Source organism: Toxotes jaculatrix, chromosome 9 (assembly GCF_017976425.1).
Source record: "Toxotes jaculatrix isolate fToxJac2 chromosome 9, fToxJac2.pri, whole genome shotgun sequence".
In the NCBI taxonomy this organism is placed as follows: Eukaryota; Metazoa; Chordata; class Actinopteri; family Toxotidae; genus Toxotes; species Toxotes jaculatrix.
Window position 1 is genome coordinate 3,520,818 of NC_054402.1, and position 22,698 is coordinate 3,543,515.

The 22,698-nt window shown below is 40.5% G+C and overlaps 2 protein-coding genes across 2 annotated transcripts; both read left to right on the top strand.

Moving 5' to 3' along the window:
* Nucleotides 1–9,769, top strand: LOC121187270 (extracellular calcium-sensing receptor-like). Its single transcript, XM_041046449.1, has 15 exons — nt 1–203; nt 505–799; nt 974–1,060; nt 1,318–1,587; nt 1,936–2,142; nt 2,232–2,507; nt 2,771–2,998; nt 3,136–3,259; nt 3,338–3,531; nt 6,375–6,461; nt 7,287–7,493; nt 7,633–7,908; nt 8,262–8,489; nt 8,598–8,721; nt 8,865–9,769. The coding sequence occupies exons 1-15, from the start codon at nt 1–3 to the stop codon at nt 9,767–9,769; spliced, it is 3,711 nt and encodes a 1,236-aa protein (XP_040902383.1).
* A 1,908-nt stretch (nt 9,770–11,677) lies between these two features.
* LOC121187271 (extracellular calcium-sensing receptor-like) lies at nt 11,678–22,186 on the top strand. The gene is made up of 15 exons (XM_041046450.1): nt 11,678–11,880; nt 12,093–12,387; nt 12,550–12,636; nt 12,914–13,183; nt 13,463–13,669; nt 13,800–14,075; nt 14,428–14,652; nt 14,759–14,882; nt 15,026–15,219; nt 18,816–18,902; nt 19,737–19,943; nt 20,067–20,342; nt 20,695–20,922; nt 21,029–21,152; nt 21,276–22,186. Exons 1-15 carry the CDS (start codon nt 11,678–11,680, stop codon nt 22,184–22,186), a joined length of 3,714 nt encoding a protein of 1,237 aa, XP_040902384.1.
* Nucleotides 22,187–22,698: the final 512 nt, after the last annotated feature.

A 22,698-nucleotide genomic window follows, 5' to 3' on the forward strand; every position in this document is an offset into this window, starting at 1 on the left:
ATGTTGTTGTATTCCTACTATTTCTCTGCTGTGTCCTCCACTCTTCATTCCTCCTCCTCCTGCCAGTTACAGGGACAGTTTCATCTAAATGGGATGCATAAGGCTGGAGATGTGGTTCTAGGTGGGCTGTTTCAAATCCACTTCTTTTCTACTTATCCTGACCTGTCTTTTACCTCAGAGCCACAGCAGCCTACCTGCCATGGGTGAGTCTGTCAGGGAAAAAGAAAAAAGCAGAAACTTGGGAAAATTAGTTCCATTGGTCAAATGTATTTTTGATAATCTGATATCACTGTGAATGAATTGCATTGTGTATTTATGCCATTTTAAACATATTGCTTTTTTGAACAGCCTCCTTTTAAATTTTCATTCAAGCATTATTATGGTTGTTGCTGTTCAACTACATTCATTATTCACAAATTCTATAGTAGTGCAATGTGTATGTTTGAACAGTCAGTACATCATGTTTTATTTTTCAATAGTAAACTGTTTTATTTTATTTGTTAGATTTGATGTTCTAGGATTCCGAAAAGCCCAGACCATGGCCTTTGCTATTGATGAGATCAACAGAAACTCCAACCTGCTACCTACTGTGACTCTGGGATACAGTCTGTATGATAGCTGCAACACACTAGGAATTGGATTCCGTGCAGCGTTGTCATTAGCCAGTGGTCAAGAGAAGCTTGTTACATTAGATGAGACCTGTGTAGGTACCCCTCCAGTCCTGGGGATTGTGGGTGATTCTTCTTCTACACGTTGTATTGCCATCTCCACTGTCTTAGGTTTGTACAGAGTGCCTATGGTAAGTTTTCTGCTTTACTATCTGTTAATTCTTTCCAATAAATGTGATTTAATTTCAAATTAATTATGTTATAAACATGGAGAAATTGGCCTTAAAAAGTTGAAAGAGCCAGTAAAAGCTTTGTCTGCTTTTTGGATGTTTAGTCTGTTTGTTTTTTGTGGGGTTTTTTTGCAGGTGAGTTATTTTGCCACATGTTCCTGCCTGAGTGACCGGCAAAAGTTCCCATCCTTCTTTAGGACGATCCCAAGTGATGCTTTCCAGGTGAAAATTGATCAGCAAAATGAAAGTGCAAAAAAAAAATCTATCAGCAGGGACATCCCTGTACTGCACATGTATTCAGTTTGTGTATAATCAGTCACATTCTATGGCTGTGTTCATTGATAGAGTTGCATGGTGTCGGTTAACAACACTGAAAGGCAATAATTAAACACGATCAACTGTGGAACTTGTTCAGCAGGATTTCCAGTGGAAGATTATTCCAGCCTGTGTACTAATCCCTGTACTCTGTGTTCACTTAGGTGAGCGCCATGATTCAGATTCTGAAACGCTTTGGCTGGACTTGGGCAGGTCTGCTGATCAGTGATGATGATTATGGACTCCACGCTGCCCGATCCTTCCAGTCTGACCTGGGTCCATCTGGTGGAGGTTGTCTGGCCTACACAGAGGTTTTGCCCTGGGGTGAAAACCCAGCTGAACTAAGGAGAATTGTGGATGTGATGAAGAAATCCACAGCTCGCGTGGTCATTGTTTTTGCACATGAGGGTCACATGATTAACCTCATGGAAGAGGTTAGGCTTTATATAATCATACAATTTAATAATGTCTTTGTGAAACAGAAAAATGCAAATCAGTATGTGGCCTAAACACACCAAATCGTAATTAATAAGTTAAACTTTTGGTGCTGCTAGGAGGGATTTAGAATGAGATCACTGACACAGACAAATTATACGGAAATCCGATTATGATGAAATGCATCAATTTGCTCATAATACTATGTAAAACACAGGATTGCACCTCATTCACCATATGAATGGCTAAACACTAACCATATAAAGTGTTTTTGAGTCTGAAAACTAGATATTACTTTAGTGCTATGACAGTATGAATTTATTTGCGTGGTATAATACAAAGTACAGGTGGTGAGGCAGAATGTGACAGGCCTGCAGTGGATGGCCAGTGAAGCCTGGACATCAGTTGCTGTGCTCCAGACCCCCGACCTCATGCCGTACCTGGGTGGCACACTGGGCATTACCATCCGTCGGGGTGAAATACCAGGACTCAGAGAATTCCTGTTACAAACACGTCCAGACCTACACCACAACGGCAGCTATGGAAATAACATGGTATGAATTTAACCTTGCAATCTGATCTGCTATTTGCAAGAATCATATATTGCAATCGTTCATAATGCACAGTTTTGAATGTATTTCAGGTAAATCAGTTTTGGGAACATACATTTCAGTGTAGATTTGCACCACCTCCAGCTGGTTGGGTGGAGGCTGGGGGAGCATTATGCACTGGACAGGAAGATCTACATAATGTGGAGACTGAGTTCTTGGACATTTCAAACCTCAGGCCAGAGTATAATGTGTATAAGGCTGTGTATGCTCTGGCATATGCCCTTGATGACATGCTGCAGTGCGAGCCAGGTAGAGGGCCTTTCAGCGGGCACAGCTGTGGTAATTTGCAAAGACTGGAGCCCTGGCAGGTGTGATATCAGTTTACACTCCATCTGTTCATGTAATAACGTCCTGTCTAGCAAAGGATTTGTTGTGTCCCTGGCTGATAGCAATGGATAGTATGATTGGTTCAGGAAGAAATAAATCTTGTCACTAGTTATACAGCATTATCAGTGATGTAAGTTTGCTTTAAATATCATGGTGAAATGTTTTGTTTGAAATTTTAAAGCACTCAACTTATTCATAAGTCTCTTTGTTTTTCTGTCTGTGCCTTATTCTGATTTTCAAATAGCTTGTGTATTACCTGGAAAAAGTCAATTTCACCACATCATTTGGTGATCAAGTGTCATTTGATGAGAATGGTGATGCCTTACCAATCTATGATATCATGAACTGGCTGTGGCTCCCTGATGGAACAATTAAAGTTCAGACTGTGGGTGAAGTTAAGAGGTCGATCTTCAAAGGTGATGAACTCACACTTGATGAAGACAAAATCTTCTGGAACTTCGAAACCAAAGAGGTTGCTTCTGATTTCATAGACTGTTCTCTTCCGGCCCATGGGAAATGTTTTATAGCAATGTATTGTGTATGTGTGTATTTAGTATGTATGTATATATAACATGTACTGTAACAGATATTTATTTCTTCTCCCTACAGCCGCCCCGGTCAGTGTGCAGTGAGAGCTGTCCTCCAGGTACCCGCATGGCCAGAAAGAAGGGGCAACCTGAGTGCTGTTTTGACTGCATCCCTTGTTCTGAGGGAAAGATCAGCAATAGAACTGGTGGGTGTTCAGTTTTAAACATTGCAGTTTTGGTGTTTAGCATAAACATGGATCTCAGCATGTTCCTTATTTTCATAGACTCAACTGAGTGCACCATTTGTCCAGAGGATTTCTGGTCCAGTCCCCAGCGTGACCACTGTGTTCCTAAGACAACAGAGTTCCTCTCCTACCATGAGCCTCTGGGTATCTGCTTTGCAGTCACCTCACTGCTGGGCACATTCATCTGTGCTGTTGTCTTAGGGATTTTCATCTATTATCGCACAACACCTATAGTACGAGCCAACAATTCTGAACTCAGTTTCCAGCTGTTGTTGTCATTGAAGCTATGTTTCCTCTGTTCATTGTTGTTTATTGGACGACCCAGACCATGGACATGTCAGCTGAGACATGCAGCATTTGGGATCAGCTTTGTCCTTTGTGTCTCATGTATCCTGGTTAAAACCATGGTGGTTCTGGCTGTGTTCAAGGCCTCCAAGCCAGGAGGTGGAGCCAGTCTGAAGTGGTTTGGTGCTGTGCAGCAGAGAGGGACAGTTCTGGTTCTCACTTCTATCCAAGCAGCAATCTGCACTGCCTGGCTTGTCTCTGCTTCACCAGCACCTCATAAAAACACACAGTACCACAGTGACAAGATAGTGTATGAGTGTGTAGTTGGGTCCACAGTTGGTTTTGCAGTGTTACTGGGTTATATTGGTTTTCTGGCTATCCTCAGTTTCTTGTTAGCATTCCTAGCAAGGAATCTTCCAGACAGTTTTAATGAGGCCAAACTCATAACTTTCAGCATGCTGATCTTCTGTGCTGTGTGGGTGGCCTTTGTCCCTGCTTATGTCAGCTCTCCAGGCAAATATGCAGATGCAGTGGAGGCGTTTGCCATCCTGGCCTCCAGTTTCGGCCTCTTGGTGGCACTGTTTGGACCCAAGTGTTACATAATCCTGCTGAGACCAGAGAGGAACACAAAGAAAGCCATCATGGGTCGAGGCATTGAGTCATAAAAATTGTACTTAATTTAATGAGACTTAATTTATCCACTTTCTCTATACTACACAAAAATAAAGCCAGAAAAATGTGTTGATTGTTGTTGTAATTATAGTAATTGAGAAGGAAAGGCTGATTCCAAATAAATGTATCTGAACATGAAATTTCTTACAACTTTGATCAATTGTGTAAGAATACTTGAACTCAGCGAGTTAATCCAATTTATTCCAGACTACATCAGAAATACAACACACTTTCTCTTCACATGGTATGATGGCTTTTGTGACTTTCCATGGTATTGGTAAACCTTACACCTGATTAAGTTGCTCGCAGTAGAAACAAATTGCTTTCAAGGATTATAGTGTCTAAGCATTGGACCCAAAAGCTGACTGTGATACTGAAATGTTTTCACAGTTCCACTGATTTCTCTGTTCCCAAACAGATACTGAACAAAACGCCCCAAGCCCCAAATGTTGGCATGTACAGAATTACAGTATCTTATTGGAGGAGCAACAATAGATTTAAAAACAAAAGAAATCTTCAACATTGAAGCAAGAAGTATAAGAAGTATAAGAAGAATAAGAAGTATGGTGAATAACGACACATCCCTTCTGTGCTTGCATAGTAAAAAGCTGAAAAGAAATGAGGGACAGCAAGACCTGATGGGGGACAGCAAGGTTTGATGGGGTGACCTGTCTTGCACACGATTCTCTAGAATTGATTTTATCTGATATTTGCAAAAGTTACTAAATGTTGGATTATACTCAGGACAAAATGACTCTTCTGATAAACATATGGATCTGCTCAGGTTTTGAATCACAGAGCAAATTGGAGGAGAACTTTGATTTTACAAAAAGCAGATGTTTTACCAGACAGTGAACCAGTCAAGAACTTTATCTACAACTTAACGTACCAATGGAAGTCAAATTAATATGTCATAAAAAATAAAATAATATATACATTATATGACTGGCATGCAAATTTTAGTAGTCCTCGATCATCATGGTCATCCACAACTTGGAAAGGATGGAGAGATGTTATTAATGTGTGTCCACATTAATTCAGCCTGAATCCACCTCAGGTGACAGGATTTTAGGCCCTGCCCCTAGATCTTGTCCTGCCCTGATGGGTGGTGTAAAGATTAAAGAATCCTGCAAGACAATAAAAGGGGCTGAAACAGTGATAAAACTTAGTGCCTGGGCTGAAGAAAGGTGTAAACCAGAGGAAAGTCATGAGGGCATTTTTAGACACCAACTTATACTTGCTCATGTTGTTGTATTCCTACTGTTTCTCTGCTGTGTCCTCCACTCTTCGTTCCTCCTCCTCCTGCCAGTTACAGGGACAGTTTCGTCCAAGTGAGATAAACAAGGCTGGAGATGTGGTTCTAGGTGGGCTGTTTGGATTCTTCTTCTATTCTGCCTATCCTGACCTGTCTTTTACCTCAGAGCCACAACAGCCTACCTGCCATGGGTGAGTTTGTCGAGGGAAAAGGCAAAAGACAGAAACTTCTGGAAATCAGTCCCATTGTTTGAATTTATTTTGATAAATCTGGTATTACTGTGAACAAATTACATTATGTATTTATACATTTTTAAACTGTAGCTCTGCAACATGTATATGTTTTGACAGTCAGGCATCATGTTGTATTTTTGAGTATTAAACACTGGTATGTTATTTGTTAGATTTGATGTTCTAGGATTTAGGCTGGCCCACACCATGGCCTTTGCTATTGATGAGATCAACAGAAACTCCAACCTGCTACCTAATGTGACTCTGGGATACAGTCTGTATGATAGCTGCCATCAATTAGGAATTGGATTCCGTTCAACGTTGTCATTAGCCAGTGGTCAAGAGGAGCATGTTACATTAGATGAGACCTGTGTAGGTACCCCTCCAGTCCTGGGGATTGTGGGTGATTCTTCTTCTACACGTTGTATTGCCATGTCCACTGTCTTAGGTTTGTACAGAGTGCCTATGGTAAGTTTTCTGCTTTACTATCTGTTAATTCTTTCAGATCAATGTGATTTAATTTGAGATTTAATGAAGTTGTAATTCTGGCGTAATCGGTCTTAAAAGGTTGAAAGAGCCAGTAAAATCTTTTTTCTGCTTTTATGATGTGTCGTTTGTGTCTTTTTTTTAATAGGTGAGTTATTTTGCCACATGTGCCTGCCTGAGTGACCGGCAAAGGTTCCCATCCTTCTTTAGGACGATCCCAAGTGATGCTTTCCAGGTGAAAATCTATCAGCAAAATGAAAATGTTAAAATAAAAAGCATGTTCCAAAACAATTAATCACCAAGAACATCCCTGTACTGCACATGTATTCGTTTTGTGTATAACCAGTCACCAGTTTTATGTCTATGTTCATTAATAGAGTTGCATGGTGTCAGATAACAACACTGAAAGGCAATAATTAAACATGATCAACTGTGGAACTTGTTCAGCAGGATTCCCAGTGGAAGATAATTCCAGCCTGTGTACTAATCCCTGTACTCTGTGTTCACTTAGGTGAGCACCATGATTCAGATTATGAAACGCTTTGGCTGGACTTGGGCAGGTCTGCTGATCACTGATGATGATTATGGACTCCACGCTGCCCGATCCTTCCAGTCAGAGCTGGGTCCATCTGGTGGAGGTTGTCTGGCCTACACAGAGGTTTTGCCCTGGGGTGAAAACCCACCTGAGCTAAGGAGAATTGTGGATGTGATTAAGAAATCCACAGCTCGTGTGGTCATTGCGTTTGCACATGACAGTCACATGATGAACCTCATGGAAGAGGTTAGGCTTTAAATATATTTCATTATAATTTCACATACAACTTTTCTTTGTCAAGCTGCAAATTTACTGTTATGAAAATGTATCGACATCTAACAAATGAATTTAATTGAATACAGTGCAAATTATACTGAGTTCCAATGATAATGATATGCATTTGCTCATAATACTGTGTAAAATACAAGATTGTAAAACTGTGAATCATATCAACTGTAGAAAGTAGAAAATATGTTACTGGTATGATGTGATGAATTTATATACTTGGTATAATACAACGTACAGGTGGTGAGGCAGAATGTGACAGGCCTGCAGTGGATTGCCAGTGAATCCTGGATATCAGCTGCTGTGCTCCTGACCCCTGACCTCATGCCGTACCTGGGTGGCACACTGGGCATTGCCATCCGTCGAGGAGAAATACCAGGGCTCAGAGAATTCCTGTTACAAACACGTCCAGACCTACACCACAACAGCAGCTATGGAAAAACCCTGGTAAGACTTGAACCTTGCAATGAGATCTGGTAAAAGAGTAATTCAATGTCATTATTAAAAACTATTGATAATAAGTATTATTATTGAATAATATTAAAGTTTTTTTTTTAAGTTTTGGTTTTGTTTTTTCTAATTTCAGGTAAATCAATTTTGGGAACACACGTTTCAGTGTAGATTTGCACCACCTCCAGCTGGTTGGGTGGAGGCTGGGGGAGCATTATGCACTGGACAGGAAGATCTACATAATGTGGAGACTGAGTTCTTGGACATTTCAAACCTCAGGCCAGAGTATAATGTGTATAAGGCTGTGTATGCTCTGGCATATGCCCTGGATAACATGCTGCAGTGCGAGCCAGGTAGAGGGCCTTTCAGCGGGCACAGCTGTGGTACTTTGCAAAGGCTGGAGCATTGGCAGGTGTGATATCAATTTACACTCCATCTGTTCATGTGACTGTATCTTGTGTTTTATTGTTTTTTTGTGAAGAAGGAAGTACAAATCTTTGAGATTACAAATTTGAATATGCCTCACGGATAGCGGAAAGGATTTTCCTTACAGGTTGACAATAGCACCAGAAATATCTCTTGTCAGAAAGTATATGATATTATAGGTCATATGATGTTACTTTAATGGAAAATTTTGCTGGATTTTTTTATTGAGTTCACATTTCAAAAGTGTAGTATACAGTTATGCCCTGTATGCACAATGATTATACTTTATTTTTTTTATCATCTGTGCTTCTCAGTTTTCCCTCTATCTTGTATCCACAGCTTGTGTATTACTTGGAAAAAGTCAATTTCACCACATCATTTGGTGATCAGGTGTCATTTGATGAGAATGGTGATGTCTTACCAATCTATGATATCATGAACTGGCTGTGGCTCCCTGATGGAACAATTAAAGTTCAGACAGTGGGTGAAGTTAAGAGGTCGATCTTCAAAGGTGAAGAAATCACACTTGATGAAGATAAAATCTTCTGGAACTTTGAATCCCAACAGGTCACATCTGACTTTGTAGACTACTATGTTTTGGCAAATGGATAACTCATTACAGCAGTGTATATTAGTGAATATATATATTTTCTTTTATGTTTTCTCTCCCTACAGCCACCCCAGTCAGTGTGCAGTGAGAGCTGTCCTCCAGGTACCCGCATGGCCAGAAAGAAGGGGCAACCTGAGTGCTGTTTTGACTGCATCCCTTGTTCTGAGGGAAAGATCAGCAATAGAACTGGTGGGTATTCAGTTTTAAACACTGTAGTTTGGAAATGTAATATAAATTATGTACCCAACCCTGTTTCCTAGAAATGGCTTTTATATACAATTAAACCTTAATAGCAGGACTGATGTAGCACAACACCGTCTTTGTTTCCATAGACTCAACTGAGTGCACCAGTTGTCCAGAGGATTTCTGGTCCAGTCCCCAGCGTGACCACTGTGTTCCTAAGACAACAGAGTTCCTCTCCTACCATGAGCCTCTGGGTATCTGCTTGACAGTCACATCACTGCTGGGAACATTTATCTGTATTGTTGTCTTGGGCATCTTCATCTATCATCGCACAACACCTATAGTACGAGCCAACAATTCTGAACTCAGTTTCCAGCTGTTGTTGTCACTGAAGTTATGTTTCCTCTGTTCGCTGCTGTTCATCGGACGACCCAGACTGTGGACATGCCAGCTGAGACATGCAGCATTTGGGATCAGCTTTGTACTTTGTGTCTCATGTATCCTGGTTAAAACCATGGTGGTTCTGGCTGTGTTCAAGGCCTCCAAGCCAGGAGGTGAAGCCAGTCTGAAGTGGTTTGGTGCTGTGCAGCAGAGAGGGACAGTTCTGGTTCTCACTTCTATCCAAGCAGCAATCTGCACTGCCTGGCTTGTCTCTGCTTCACCAGCACCTCATAAAAACACTGATTACCACAGTGACAAGATAGTGTATGAGTGTGTAGTTGGCTCCACAGTTGGTTTTGCAGTGTTACTGGGCTATATTGGTTTACTGGCTATCCTCAGTTTTCTCATTGCATTTCTAGCAAGGAACCTTCCAGACAGTTTCAATGAGGCCAAACTCATAACTTTCAGCATGCTGATCTTCTGTGCTGTGTGGGTGGCCTTTGTCCCTGCTTATATCAACTCCCCAGGCAAATATGCAGATGCAGTGGAGGTATTTGCCATCCTGGCCTCCAGTTTTGGCCTCTTGGTGGCACTGTTTGGACCCAAGTGCTACATAATCCTGCTGAGACCAGAGAGGAACACAAAGAAAGCCATCATGGGTCGAAGCATCTAGTCATAAAAATTAATTGAATGAGACATAATTTATCCACTTTTACTATACTACAAGAAAATGTAGGCAGAAAAATGTGTTGATTGTTGTAGTAATTATGAATTATAGTGTCTAAGCATTGGACCCAAAAGCTGACTGTGATACTGAAATGTTTTCACGGTTCCACTGATTTCTCTGTTCCAAAACAGATACTGAACAAAACGCCCCAAGCCCCAAATGTTGGCATCTACAGAATTACAGTATCTTATTGGTCAAATTGTTATTGGTCATCAGATTTCAGAACATTTGGCCTCCAGGTACAATAATGCTCTGGTCATTTTGTTTGGTATGACATTAAACATTCTGTGGGTGGTGGGAGACACAGTGACTCAACAAAACATGAAACGGAAAAGCAAAAACGCATGCTAACTCAGATATATTTGGCACTTTTAACTACAAACAGCTGTGGTGGAAATCTGACTGATTAGTATGTACTTATCTTCCCCAGTATATAAATGTATGTTGTACCCTAACACATTTTCAGTGCCACTTTCAGTCTAGATTAGGTTCTTAAAATAGGATTTGAATATTTGTTTACAGAGGTACTCCAGCAGCAACAGCTGTGTTGATCTGCCTTAAAGCTGCTGTTTGATATTTCCTGCTAGGAAAGGACAAGATGGCCTACAGCAAAAACGGTCACTGTGAGAGGAGGCCTTTGCCCTGTGAGGCTTACAGTTAATGAATCTAATTATCCAGTCAGAGTCAGAATTTTCCGCTTCTGCCTGGATACTGATGGGTGGCTGGGCCGCTGAACCAGAATGTAAATACATAGACAAACCAGCTTATAAGCCAAAACTTCTCATCAACCAAAATACCAATTTAACCCAAATTATTCTGAAATCTTGTGACCCATTTAAACTTTCAACTATGTTTCTATGTAACGAAAATATGACGAAGCAGTGTGGCTCTAAAAAGGGGTGGGTTTCATCATTTTTTCAACAACTTCCTGTTGCTTTTCCACAGGAAATTTATTTCTGCATATGTGGCTATTGTTACTCAAAATTCTACCAAAGGTCATAACACACCCATTCGAACCACACACTGGGATGTATATGTTGCCTGGGTTTTCTCAAAGCTGCAGGACAACTAATGCCCAAAAATCTATACAGAAGAAAAAGAATGAGAAGAAGAATAAGAAGTATGGCGAATAACGATACATCCCTTCTGTGCTTGCATAGTAAAAAGCTGAAAAGAAATGAGGGACAACAAGGTTTAAATGGGGTGACCTGTCTTGCACACATTTCTCTAGAATTGACTATATCTGATGCAAAGTTCCTAAAGGTTCCAGCCAGATACTGTCAACCTCTATCAAGCACAGTGCAACTGAAAACAGATGGGAAGATGTATCACTTCACCAGATATCTTAGTATGCTGCTGCTACCATCTAGTGGATATTTTTAATGAACCCAGTAGTTGTGTGATGGTGAATCCTACACAAATGTTGGATTATACTCAGTACAGACAATGAACCAGTCAAGAACTTTATCTACAACTTAACGTACCAGTGGAAGTCAAATTAATGTCATAAAAAATAAACTAATGTATACATTATATGACTGGCATGTAAATTTTAGTAGTCCTCAGTCATCATGGTCATCCACAACTTAAATTTAGGTTGGAAAGGATGGAGAGATGTTATTAATGTGTGTACACATTAATTCAGCCTGAACCGATCTCAGGTGACAGGATTTTAGGCTCAGCCCCTACATCTTGTCCTGCCCTGATGGGTGGTGTAGAGATTAAAGAATCCTGCAAGACAATAAAAGGGGACTATCACTGAAACAGTGATAAAACTTAGTGACTGGCCTGAGAAAAGGTGTAAACCAGAGGAAAGTCATGAGGGCATTTTTAGACACCAACTTATACTTGCTCATGTTGTTGTATTCCTACTGTTTCTCTGCTGTGTCCTCCACTCTTCATTCCTCCTCCTCCTGCCAGTTACAGGGACAGTTTCGTCCAAATGAGATAAACAAGGCTGGAGATGTGGTTCTAGGTGGACTGTTTGGATTCTTCTTCTATTCTGCCTATCCTGACCTGTCTTTTACCTCAGAGCCACAACAGCCTACCTGCCATGGGTGAGTTTGTCGAGGGAAAAGGCAAAAGACAGAAACTTCTGGATATCAGTCCCATTGTTTGAATTTATTTTGATAAATCTGGTATCACTGTGAACAAATTACATTATGTATTTATGCAATTTTAAACTGTAGCTCTGCAACATGTATATGTTTTGACAGTCAGGCATCATGTTGTATTTTTGAGTATTAAACACTGGTATGTTATTTGTTAGATTTGATGTTCTAGGATTCAGACAGGCCCAGACCATGGCCTTTGCTATTGATGAGATCAACAGAAACTCCAGCCTGCTACCTAATGTGACTCTGGGATACAGTCTGTATGATAGCTGCCATCAATTAGGAATTGGATTCCGAGCAGCGTTGTCATTAGCCAGTGGTCAAGAGGAGCATGTTACATTAGATGAGACCTGTGTAGGTACCCCTCCAGTCCTGGGGATTGTGGGTGATTCTTCTTCTACACGTTGTATTGCCATGTCCAATGTCTTAGGTTTGTACAGAGTGCCTATGGTAAGTTTTCTGCTTTACTATGTTTTAATGCTTTCAGATCAATGTGATATAATTTAAGATTTAATGAAGCTGTAAACACTGAATAATCAGCCTTAAAAAGTTGAAAGAGCCAGTAAAAGTTTTGTCTGTCTTTAGAATGTACAGTCTGTGTTGTTTTTATAGGTGAGTTATTTTGCCACATGTTCCTGCCTGAGTGACCGGCAAAGGTTCCCATCCTTCTTTAGGACGATCCCAAGTGATGCTTTCCAGGTGAAAATCTATCAGCACAATGAAAATGTTTAAAATAAAATGCAAGAACCAAAACAATTAATCACCAAGAACATCCCTGTACTGCACATGTATTCATTTTGTGTATAACCAGTCACCAGTTCCATGTCTGTGTTCATTAATAGAGTTGCATGGTGTCAGATAACAACACTGAGAGGCAATAATTAAACACGATCAACTGTGGAACTTGTTCAGCAGGATTTCAAGTGGAAGATAATTCCAGCCTGTGTACTAATCCCTGTACTCTGTGTTCACTTAGGTGAGCGCCATGATTCAGATTCTGAAACGCTTTGGCTGGACTTGGGCAGGTCTGCTGATCAGTGATGATGATTATGGACTCCATGCTGCCCGATCCTTCCAGTCTGACCTGGGTCCATCTGGTGGAGGTTGTCTGGCCTACACAGAGGTTTTGCCCAAGGCTTACAAACCAGATGAACTAAGGAGAATTGTGAATGTGATGAAGAAATCCACAGCTCGTGTGGTCATTGCGTTTGCACATGACAGTAACATGATGAACCTCATGGAAGAGGTTAGGCTTTAAATATATTTCATTATAATTTCACATGCAACTTTTCTTTGTCAAGCTGCAAATTTACTGTTATGAAAATGTATCGACATCTAACAAATGAATTTAATTGAACACAGTGCAAATTATACTGAGCTCCAATGATAATGATATGCATTTGCTCATAATACTGTGTAAAATACAAGATTGTAAAACTGTAAATCATATCAACTGTAGAAAGTAGAAAATATGTTACTGGTATGATGTGATGAATTTATATACTTGGTATAATACAATGTACAGGTGGTGAGGCAGAATGTGACAGGCCTGCAGTGGATTGCCAGTGAAGCCTGGATATCAGCTGCTGTGCTCCAGACCCCCGACCTCATGCCGTACCTGGGTGGAACACTGGGCATTGCCATCCATCGAGGAGAAATACCAGGGCTCAGAGAATTCCTGTTACAAACACGTCCAGACCTACACCACAACAGCAGCTATGGAAAAAACCTGGTAAGACTTGAACCTTGCAATGAGATCTGGTAAAAGAATAATTCAATGTCATTATTAAAAACTATTGATAATAAGTATTATTATTGAATAATATTAAAGTTTTTTTTGGTTTTGTTTTTTCTAATTTCAGGTAAATCAATTTTGGGAACACACGTTTCAGTGTAGATTTGCACCACCTCCAGCTGGTTGGGTGGAGGCTGGGGGAGCATTATGCACTGGACAGGAAGATCTACATAATGTGGAGACTGAGTTCTTGGACATTTCAAACCTCAGGCCAGAGTATAATGTGTATAAGGCTGTGTATGCTCTGGCATATGCCCTTGATGACATGCTGCAGTGCGAGCCAGGTAGAGGGCCTTTCAGCAGGAACAGCTGTGGTACTTTGCAAAGACTGGAGCCCTGGCAGGTGTGATATCAGTTTACACTCCATCTGTTCATGTGACTGTATCTTGTGTTTTATTGTTTTTTGTGAAGAAGGAAGTACAAATCTTTCAGATTACAAATTTGAATATGCCTCACGGATAGCGGAAAGGATTTTCCTTACAGGTTGACAATAGCACCAGAAATATCTCTTGTCAGAAAGTATATGATATTATAGGTCATATGATGTTACTTTAATGGAATATTTTGCTGGATTCTTTTATTGACTTCACATTTCAAAAGTGTAGTATGCAGTTATGCCCTGTATGCACAATGATTATACTTTATTTTTTTTATCATCTGTGCTTCTCAGTTTTCCCTCTATCTTGTATCCACAGCTGTTGTATTACCTGGAAAAAGTCAACTTCACCACATCATTTGGTGATCAGGTGTCATTTGATGAGAATGGTGATGTCTTACCAATCTATGATATCATGAACTGGCTGCTGCTCCCTGATGGAAGAATTAAAGTTCATGGAGTGGGTGAGGTTAAGAAGATCTTCAAAGGTGAAGAAATCACACTTGATGAAGACAAGATCTTCTGGAACTTTAAAACCAAAAAGGTCACTTCTGACTTTGTAGACTACTATGTTTTGGCAAATGGATAACTCATTACAGCAGTGTATATTAGTGAATATATATTTTCTTTTATGTTTTCTCTCCCTACAGCCACCCCGGTCAGTGTGCAGTGAGAGCTGTCCTCCAGGTACCCGCATGGCCAGAAAGAAGGGGGAACCTGAGTGCTGTTTTGACTGCATCCCTTGTTCTGAGGGAAAGATCAGCAATAGAACTGGTTGGTGTTCAGTTTCAAACACTGCAGTTTGGAAATGTAATATAAATTATGTACCCAACCCTGTTTCCTAGAAATGACTTTTATATACAATTAAACCTTAATAGCAGGACTGATGTAGCACAACACCGTCTTTGTTTCCATAGACTCAACTGAGTGCACCAGTTGTCCAGAGGATTTCTGGACCAGTCCCCAGCGTGACCACTGTGTTCCTAAGAAAACAGAGTTCCTCTCCTACCATGAGCCTCTAGGTATCTGCTTGACAACTGCCTCATTACTGGGAACATTTATCTGTGTTGTTGTCTTGGGCATCTTCATCTATCATCGCAGAACACCTATAGTACGAGCCAACAATTCTGAACTTAGTTTCCAGCTGTTGTTGTCACTGAAGTTATGTTTCCTATGCTCACTGCTGTTCATCGGACGACCCAGACTATGGACATGCCAGCTGAGACATGCAGCATTTGGGATCAGCTTTGTCCTTTGTGTCTCATGTATCCTGGTTAAAACCATGGTGGTTCTGGCTGTGTTCAAGGCCTCCAAGCCAGGAGGTGAAGCCAGTCTGAAGTGGTTTGGTGCTGTGCAGCAGAGAGGGACAGTTCTGGTTCTCACTTCTATCCAAGCAGCAATCTGCACTGCCTGGCTTGTCTCTGCTTCACCAGCACCTCATAAAAACACTGATTATCACAGTGACAAGATAGTGTATGAGTGTGTAGTTGGCTCCACAGTTGGTTTTGCAGTGTTACTGGGCTATATTGGTTTTCTGGCTATCCTCAGTTTTCTCATTGCATTTCTAGCAAGGAACCTTCCAGACAGTTTCAATGAGGCCAAACTCATAACTTTCAGCATGCTGATCTTCTGTGCTGTGTGGGTGGCCTTTGTCCCTGCTTATATCAACTCCCCAGGCAAATATGCAGATGCAGTGGAGGTATTTGCCATCCTGGCCTCCAGTTTTGGCCTCTTGGTGGCACTGTTTGGACCCAAGTGTTACATAATCCTGCTGAGACCAGAGAGGAACACAAAGAAAGCCATCATGGGTCGAAGCATCTAGTCATAAAAATTAATTGAATGAGACATAATTTATCCACTTTTACTATACTACAAGAAAATATAGGCAGAAAAATGTGTTGATTGTTGTAGTAATTATGAATTATAGTGTCTAAGCATTGGACCCAAAAGCTGACTGTGATACTGAAATGTTTTCACGGTTCCACTGATTTCTCTGTTCCAAAACAGATACTGAACAAAACGCCCCAAGCCCCAAATGTTGGCATCTACAGAATTACAGTATCTTATTGGTCAAATTGTTATTGGTCATCAGATTTCAGAACATTTGGCCTCCAGGTACAATAATGCTCTGGTCATTTTGTTTGGTATGACATTAAACATTCTGTGGGTGGTGGGAGACACAGTGACTCAACAAAACATGGAACATGAAAAGGAAAAGCAAAAACGCATGCTAACTCTGATATATTTGGCACTTTTAACTACAAACAGCTGTGGTGGAAATCTGACTGATTAGTATGTACTTATCTTCCCCAGTATATAAATGTATGTTGTACCCTAACACATTTTCAGTGCCACTTTCAGTCTAGATTAGGTTCTTAAAATAGGATTTGAATATTTGCTTACAGAGGTACTCCAGCGGCAACAGCTGTGTTGATCTGCCTTAAAGCTGCTGTTTGATATTTCCTGCTAGGAAAGGACAAGATGGCCTACAGCAAAAACGGTCACTGTGAGAGGAGGCCTTTGCCCTGTGAGGCTTACAGTTAATGAATCTAATTATCCAGTCAGAGTCAGAATTTTCCGCTTCTGCCTGGATACTGATGGGTGGCTGGGCCGCTGAACCAGAATGTAAATACATAGACAAACCAGCTTATAAGCCAAAACTTCTCATCAACCAAAATACCAATTTAACCCAAATTATTCTGAAATCTTGTGACCCATTTAAACTTTCAACTATGTTTCTATGTAACGAAAATATGACGAAGCAGTGTGGCTCTAAAAAGGGGTGGGTTTCATCATTTTTTCAACAACTTCCTGTTGCTTTTCCACAGGAAATTTATTTCTGCATATGTGGCTATTGTTACTCAAAATTCTACCAAAGGTCATAACACACCCATTCGAACCACACACTGGGATGTATATGTTGCCTGGGTTTTCTCAAAGCTGCAGGACAACTAATGCCCAAAAATCTATACAGAAGAAAAAGAATGAGAAGAAGAATAAGAAGTATGGCGAATAACGATACATCCCTTCTGTGCTTGCATAGTAAAAAGCTGAAAAGAAATGAGGGACAACAAGGTTTAAATGGGGTGACCTGTCTTGCACACGATTCTCTAGAATTGATCATATCTTTTATTTGCAAAGTTACTAAAGGTTCCAGCCAGATACTGTCAACCTCTATCAAGCACAGTGCAACTGAAAACAGATGGGAAGATGTATCACTTCACCAGATATCTTAGTATGCTGCTGCTACCATCTAGTGGATATTTTTAATGAACCCAGTTGTTGTGTGATGGTGAGTCCTACACAAATGTTGGATTATACTCAGTACAAAATGACTCTTCTGATAAACATATGGATCTGCTCAGGTTTTGAATCACAGAGCAAACTGGAGGAGAACTTTGATTTTACAAAAAGCAGATGTTTTACCAGACAGTGAACCAGTCAAGAACTTTATCTACAACTTAACGTACCAATGGAAGTCAAATTAATGTCATAAAAAATAAACTAATGTATACATTATATGACTGGCATGCAAATTTTAGTAGTCCTCAATCATCATGGGCATCCACAACTTAAATTTAGTTTGGAAAGGATGGAGAGATGTTATTAATGTGTGTACACATTAATTCAGCCTGAACCGATCTCAGGTGACAGGATTTTAGGCTCAGCCCCTACATCTTGTCCTGCCCTGATGGGTGGTGTAGAGATTAAAGAATCCTGCAAGACAATAAAAGGGGCTGAAACGGTGATAAAACTTAGTGACTGGCCTGAGAAAAGGTGTAAACCAGAGGAAAGTCATGAGGGCATTTTTAGACACCAACTTATACTTGCTCATGTTGTTGTATTCCTACTGTTTCTCTGCTGTGTCCTCCACTCTTCATTCCTCCTCCTCCTGCCAGTTACAGGGACAGTTTCATCCAAACGGGATAAACAAGGCTGGAGATGTGGTTCTAGGTGGGCTGTTTGGATTCTTCTTCTATTCTGCCTATCCTGACCTGTCTTTTACCTCAGAGCCACAGCAGCCTACCTGCCATGGGTGAGTTTGTCAGGGGAACAAGCAAAAGGCAAAGACTGGGGAAAATCATTCCCACTGCACGACTGCATTTTTGATAATGTGATATCTCTGTGAACGAATTACATTATGTATTTATACATTTTTAAACTGTAGCTCTGCAACATGTATATGTTTTGACAGTCAGGCATCATGTTGTATTTTTGAGTATTAAACACTGGTATGTTATTTGTTAGATTTGATGTTCTAGGATTCAGACAGGCCCAGACCATGGCCTTTGCTATTGATGAGATCAACAGAAACTCCAGCCTGCTACCTAATGTGACTCTGGGATACAGTCTGTATGATAACTGCCATCAATTAGGAATTGGATTCCGAGCAGCGTTGTCATTAGCCAGTGGTCAAGAGGAGCATGTTACATTAGATGAGACCTGTGTAGGTACCCCTCCAGTCCTGGGGATTGTGGGTGATTCTTCTTCTACACGTTGTATTGCCATGTCCAATGTCTTAGGTTTGTACAGAGTGCCTATGGTAAGTTTTCTGCTTTACTATGTTTTAATGCTTTTCGATCAATGTGATTTAATCTGATATTTAATGAAGTTGTAATTCTGGCGTAATCGGTCTTAAAAGGTTGGAAGAGCCAGTAAAATCTTTCTCTGCTTTTATGATGTTTCGTTTGTGTTTTTTTTGTGCAGGTGAGTTATTTTGCCACATGTTCCTGCCTGAGTGACCGGCAAAGGTTCCCATCCTTCTTTAGGACGATCCCAAGTGATGCTTTCCAGGTGAAAATCTATCAGCAAAATGAAAGTGCAAAAAAAAATCTATCAGCAGGGACATCCCTGTACTGCACATGTATTCAATTTGTGTATAAACACTCACATTCTATGGCTGTGTTCACTCATAGAGTTGCATGGTGTCGGTTAACAACACTGAAAGGCAATAATTAAACATGATCAACTGTGGAACATGTTCAGCAGGATTTCCAGTGGAAGATAATTCCAGCCTGTGTACTAATCCCTGTACTCTGTGTTCACTTAGGTGAGCGCCATGATTCAGATTCTGAAACGCTTTGGCTGGACTTGGGCAGGTCTGCTGGTCAGTGATGATGATTATGGACTCCATGCTGCCCGATCCTTCCAGTCAGACCTGGGTCCATCTGGTGGAGGTTGTCTGGCCTACACAGAGGTTTTGCCCAAGGCTTACAAACCAGCTGAACTAAGGAGAATTGTGAATGTGATGAAGAAATCCACAGCTCGTGTGGTCATTGCATTTGCACATGAGAGTAACATGATGAACCTCATGGAAGAGGTTAGGCTTTAAATATATATCATTATAATTTCACATACAACTTTTCTTTGTCAAGCTGCAATTTTACTGTTATGAAAATGTATCAACATCTAACAAATGAATTTAATTGAATACAGTGCAAATTATACTGAGCTCCAATGATAATGATATATAATGATATATAATGATATATAATGATAATATTTGCTCATAATACTGTGTAAAATACAAGATTGTAAAACTGTGAATCATATCAACTGTAGAAAATAGAAAATATGTTACTGGTATGATGTGATGAATTTTTATACTTGGTATATTACAATGTACAGGTGGTGAGGCAGAATGTGACAGGCCTGCAGTGGATTGCCAGTGAAGCCTGGACATCATCTGCTGTGCTCCAGACCCCCGACCTCATGCCGTACCTGGGTGGAACACTGGGCATTGCCATCCGTCGAGGAGAAATACCAGGGTTCAGAGAATTCCTGTTACAAACACGTCCAGACCTACACCACAACAGCAGCTATGGAAATAACATGGTAAGACTTGAACCTTTCTATTAGATCTGGTAAAAGAATAATTCAATGTCATTATTAATAAATATTGATAATAAGTATTATTATTGAATAATATTAAAGTTTTTAAATTTTTTTTCAATCCAGGTAAATCAGTTTTGGGAACACACGTTTCAGTGTAGATTTGCACCACCTCCAGCTGGTTGGGTGGAGGCTGGGGGAGCATTATGCACTGGACAGGAAGATCTACATAATGTGGAGACTGAGTTCTTGGACATTTCAAACCTCAGGCCAGAGTATAATGTGTATAAGGCTGTGTATGCTCTGGCATATGCCCTTGATGACATGCTGCAGTGCGAGCCAGGTAGAGGGCCTTTCAGCGGGCACAGCTGTGGTACTTTGCAAAGACTGGAGCCCTGGCAGGTGTGATATCAGTTTACACTCCATCTGTTCATGTGACTGTATCTTGTGTTTTATTGTTTTTTTTTAAGAAGGAAGTACAAATCTTTGAGATTACAAATTTGAATATGCCTCACGGATAGCGGAAAGGATTTTCCTTACAGGTTGACAATAGCACCAGAAATATCTCTTGTCAGAAAGTATATGATATTATAGGTCATATGATGTTACTTTAATGGAATATTTTGCTGGATTCTTTTATTGAGTTCACATTTCAAAAGTGTAGTATACAGTTATGCCCTGTATGCACAATGATTATACTTTATTTTTTTTATCATCTGTGCTTCTCAGTTTTCCCTCTATCTTGTATCCACAGCTGTTGTATTACCTGGAAAAAGTCAACTTCACCACATCATTTGGTGATCAGGTGTCATTTGATGAGAATGGTGATGTCTTACCAATCTATGATATCATGAACTGGCTGTGGCTCCCTGATGGAAGAATTAAAGTTCATGGAGTGGGTGAGGTTAAGAAGTCGATCTTCAAAGGTGAAGAAATCACACTTGATGAAGACAAGATCTTCTGGAACTTTAAAACCAAAAAGGTCACTTCTGACTTTGTAGACTACTATGTTTTGGCAAATGGATAACTCATTACAGCAGTGTATATTAGTGAATATATATTTTCTTTTATGTTTTCTCTCCCTACAGCCGCCCCGGTCAGTGCGCAGTGAGAGCTGTCCTCCAGGTACCCGCATGGCCAGAAAGAAGGGGGAACCTGAGTGCTGTTTTGACTGCATCCCTTGTTCTGAGGGAAAGATCAGCAATAGAACTGGTGGGTGTTTAGTTTTATACACTACAGTTTGGAAAAATAATTTATATTATGTACCCAACCCTGTTTCCTAGAAAACTTTAACATCAGGGCTGATGTAGCACAGCGTCTTTCTTATTTTCATAGACTCCATGGAGTGCACCAGTTGTCCAGAGGATTTCTGGACCAGTCCCCAGCGTGACCACTGTGTTCCTAAGAAAACAGAGTTCCTCTCCTACCATGAGCCTCTGGGTATCTGTTTGACAACTGCCTCATTACTGGGAACAATCATCTGTGCTGTTGTCTTAGGGATTTTCATTTATTATCGCAGAACACCTATAGTACGAGCCAACAATTCTGAACTCAGTTTCCAGCTGTTGTTGTCACTGAAGTTATGTTTCCTCTGCTCACTGCTGTTCATTGGACGACCCAGACTGTGGACATGCCAGCTGAGACATGCAGCATTTGGGATCAGCTTTGTACTTTGTGTCTCATGTATCCTGGTTAAAACCATGGTGGTTCTGGCTGTGTTCAAGGCCTCCAAGCCAGGAGGTGAAGCCAGTCTGAAGTGGTTTGGTGCTGTGCAGCAGAGAGGGACAGTTCTGGTTCTCACTTCTATCCAAGCAGCAATCTGCACTGCCTGGCTTGTCTCTGCTTCACCAGCACCTCATAAAAACACAGAATATCTCAGTGACAAGATAGTTTATGAGTGTGTAGTTGGCTCCACAGTTGGTTTTGCAGTGTTACTGGGCTATATTGGTTTACTGGCTATCCTCAGTTTTCTCATTGCATTTCTAGCAAGGAACCTTCCAGACAGTTTCAATGAGGCCAAACTCATAACTTTCAGCATGCTGATCTTCTGTGCTGTGTGGGTGGCCTTTGTCCCTGCTTATGTCAGCTCACCAGGCAAATATGCAGATGCAGTGGAGGTATTTGCCATCCTGGCCTCCAGTTTTGGCCTCTTGGTGGCACTGTTTGGACCCAAGTGTTACATAATCCTGCTGAGACCAGAGAGGAACACAAAGAAAGCCATCATGGGTCGAGGCATCGAGTCATAAAAATTGTATTTTCTAATTTCTTGAGACATAATACATCCACTTTCTCTATACTACACAGAACTATAGGCAGAAAAATAACTGATTTTAGTGGTAATATTTTGTATTTGAGAGAGTAGGACTATCACCGGATAAATGTATTTAAAGATGAAATCTTATCTTGGATCATACATTTCCCATAAAGCAATCAACTGATGTCTCTTTTGAGCCCTTCCCTGGCTACGGCTAGAAGTTTATAATACAGGCTTTATGATAAAAAGTTGGAATAGACCTGATTGCAATGTTGTGGTTCTTTTATCAGACTTTAAAATCTAAAAGATACATTAAACAAATGCTTTCATTGGCTGAGAACTATTTTTTATCATAAGTAAACTGAAATTGTTGATGTTTAAAATCGCTGGAGTGTGTCTTTAAAATAATAAAAAAGAAAAACTGAATGCAATTGAAGGATGAGAAAGATGTAGGACACTAAGGTCATCATACATTTCTGTAGGAATATCTGCAAAGTCACTTTA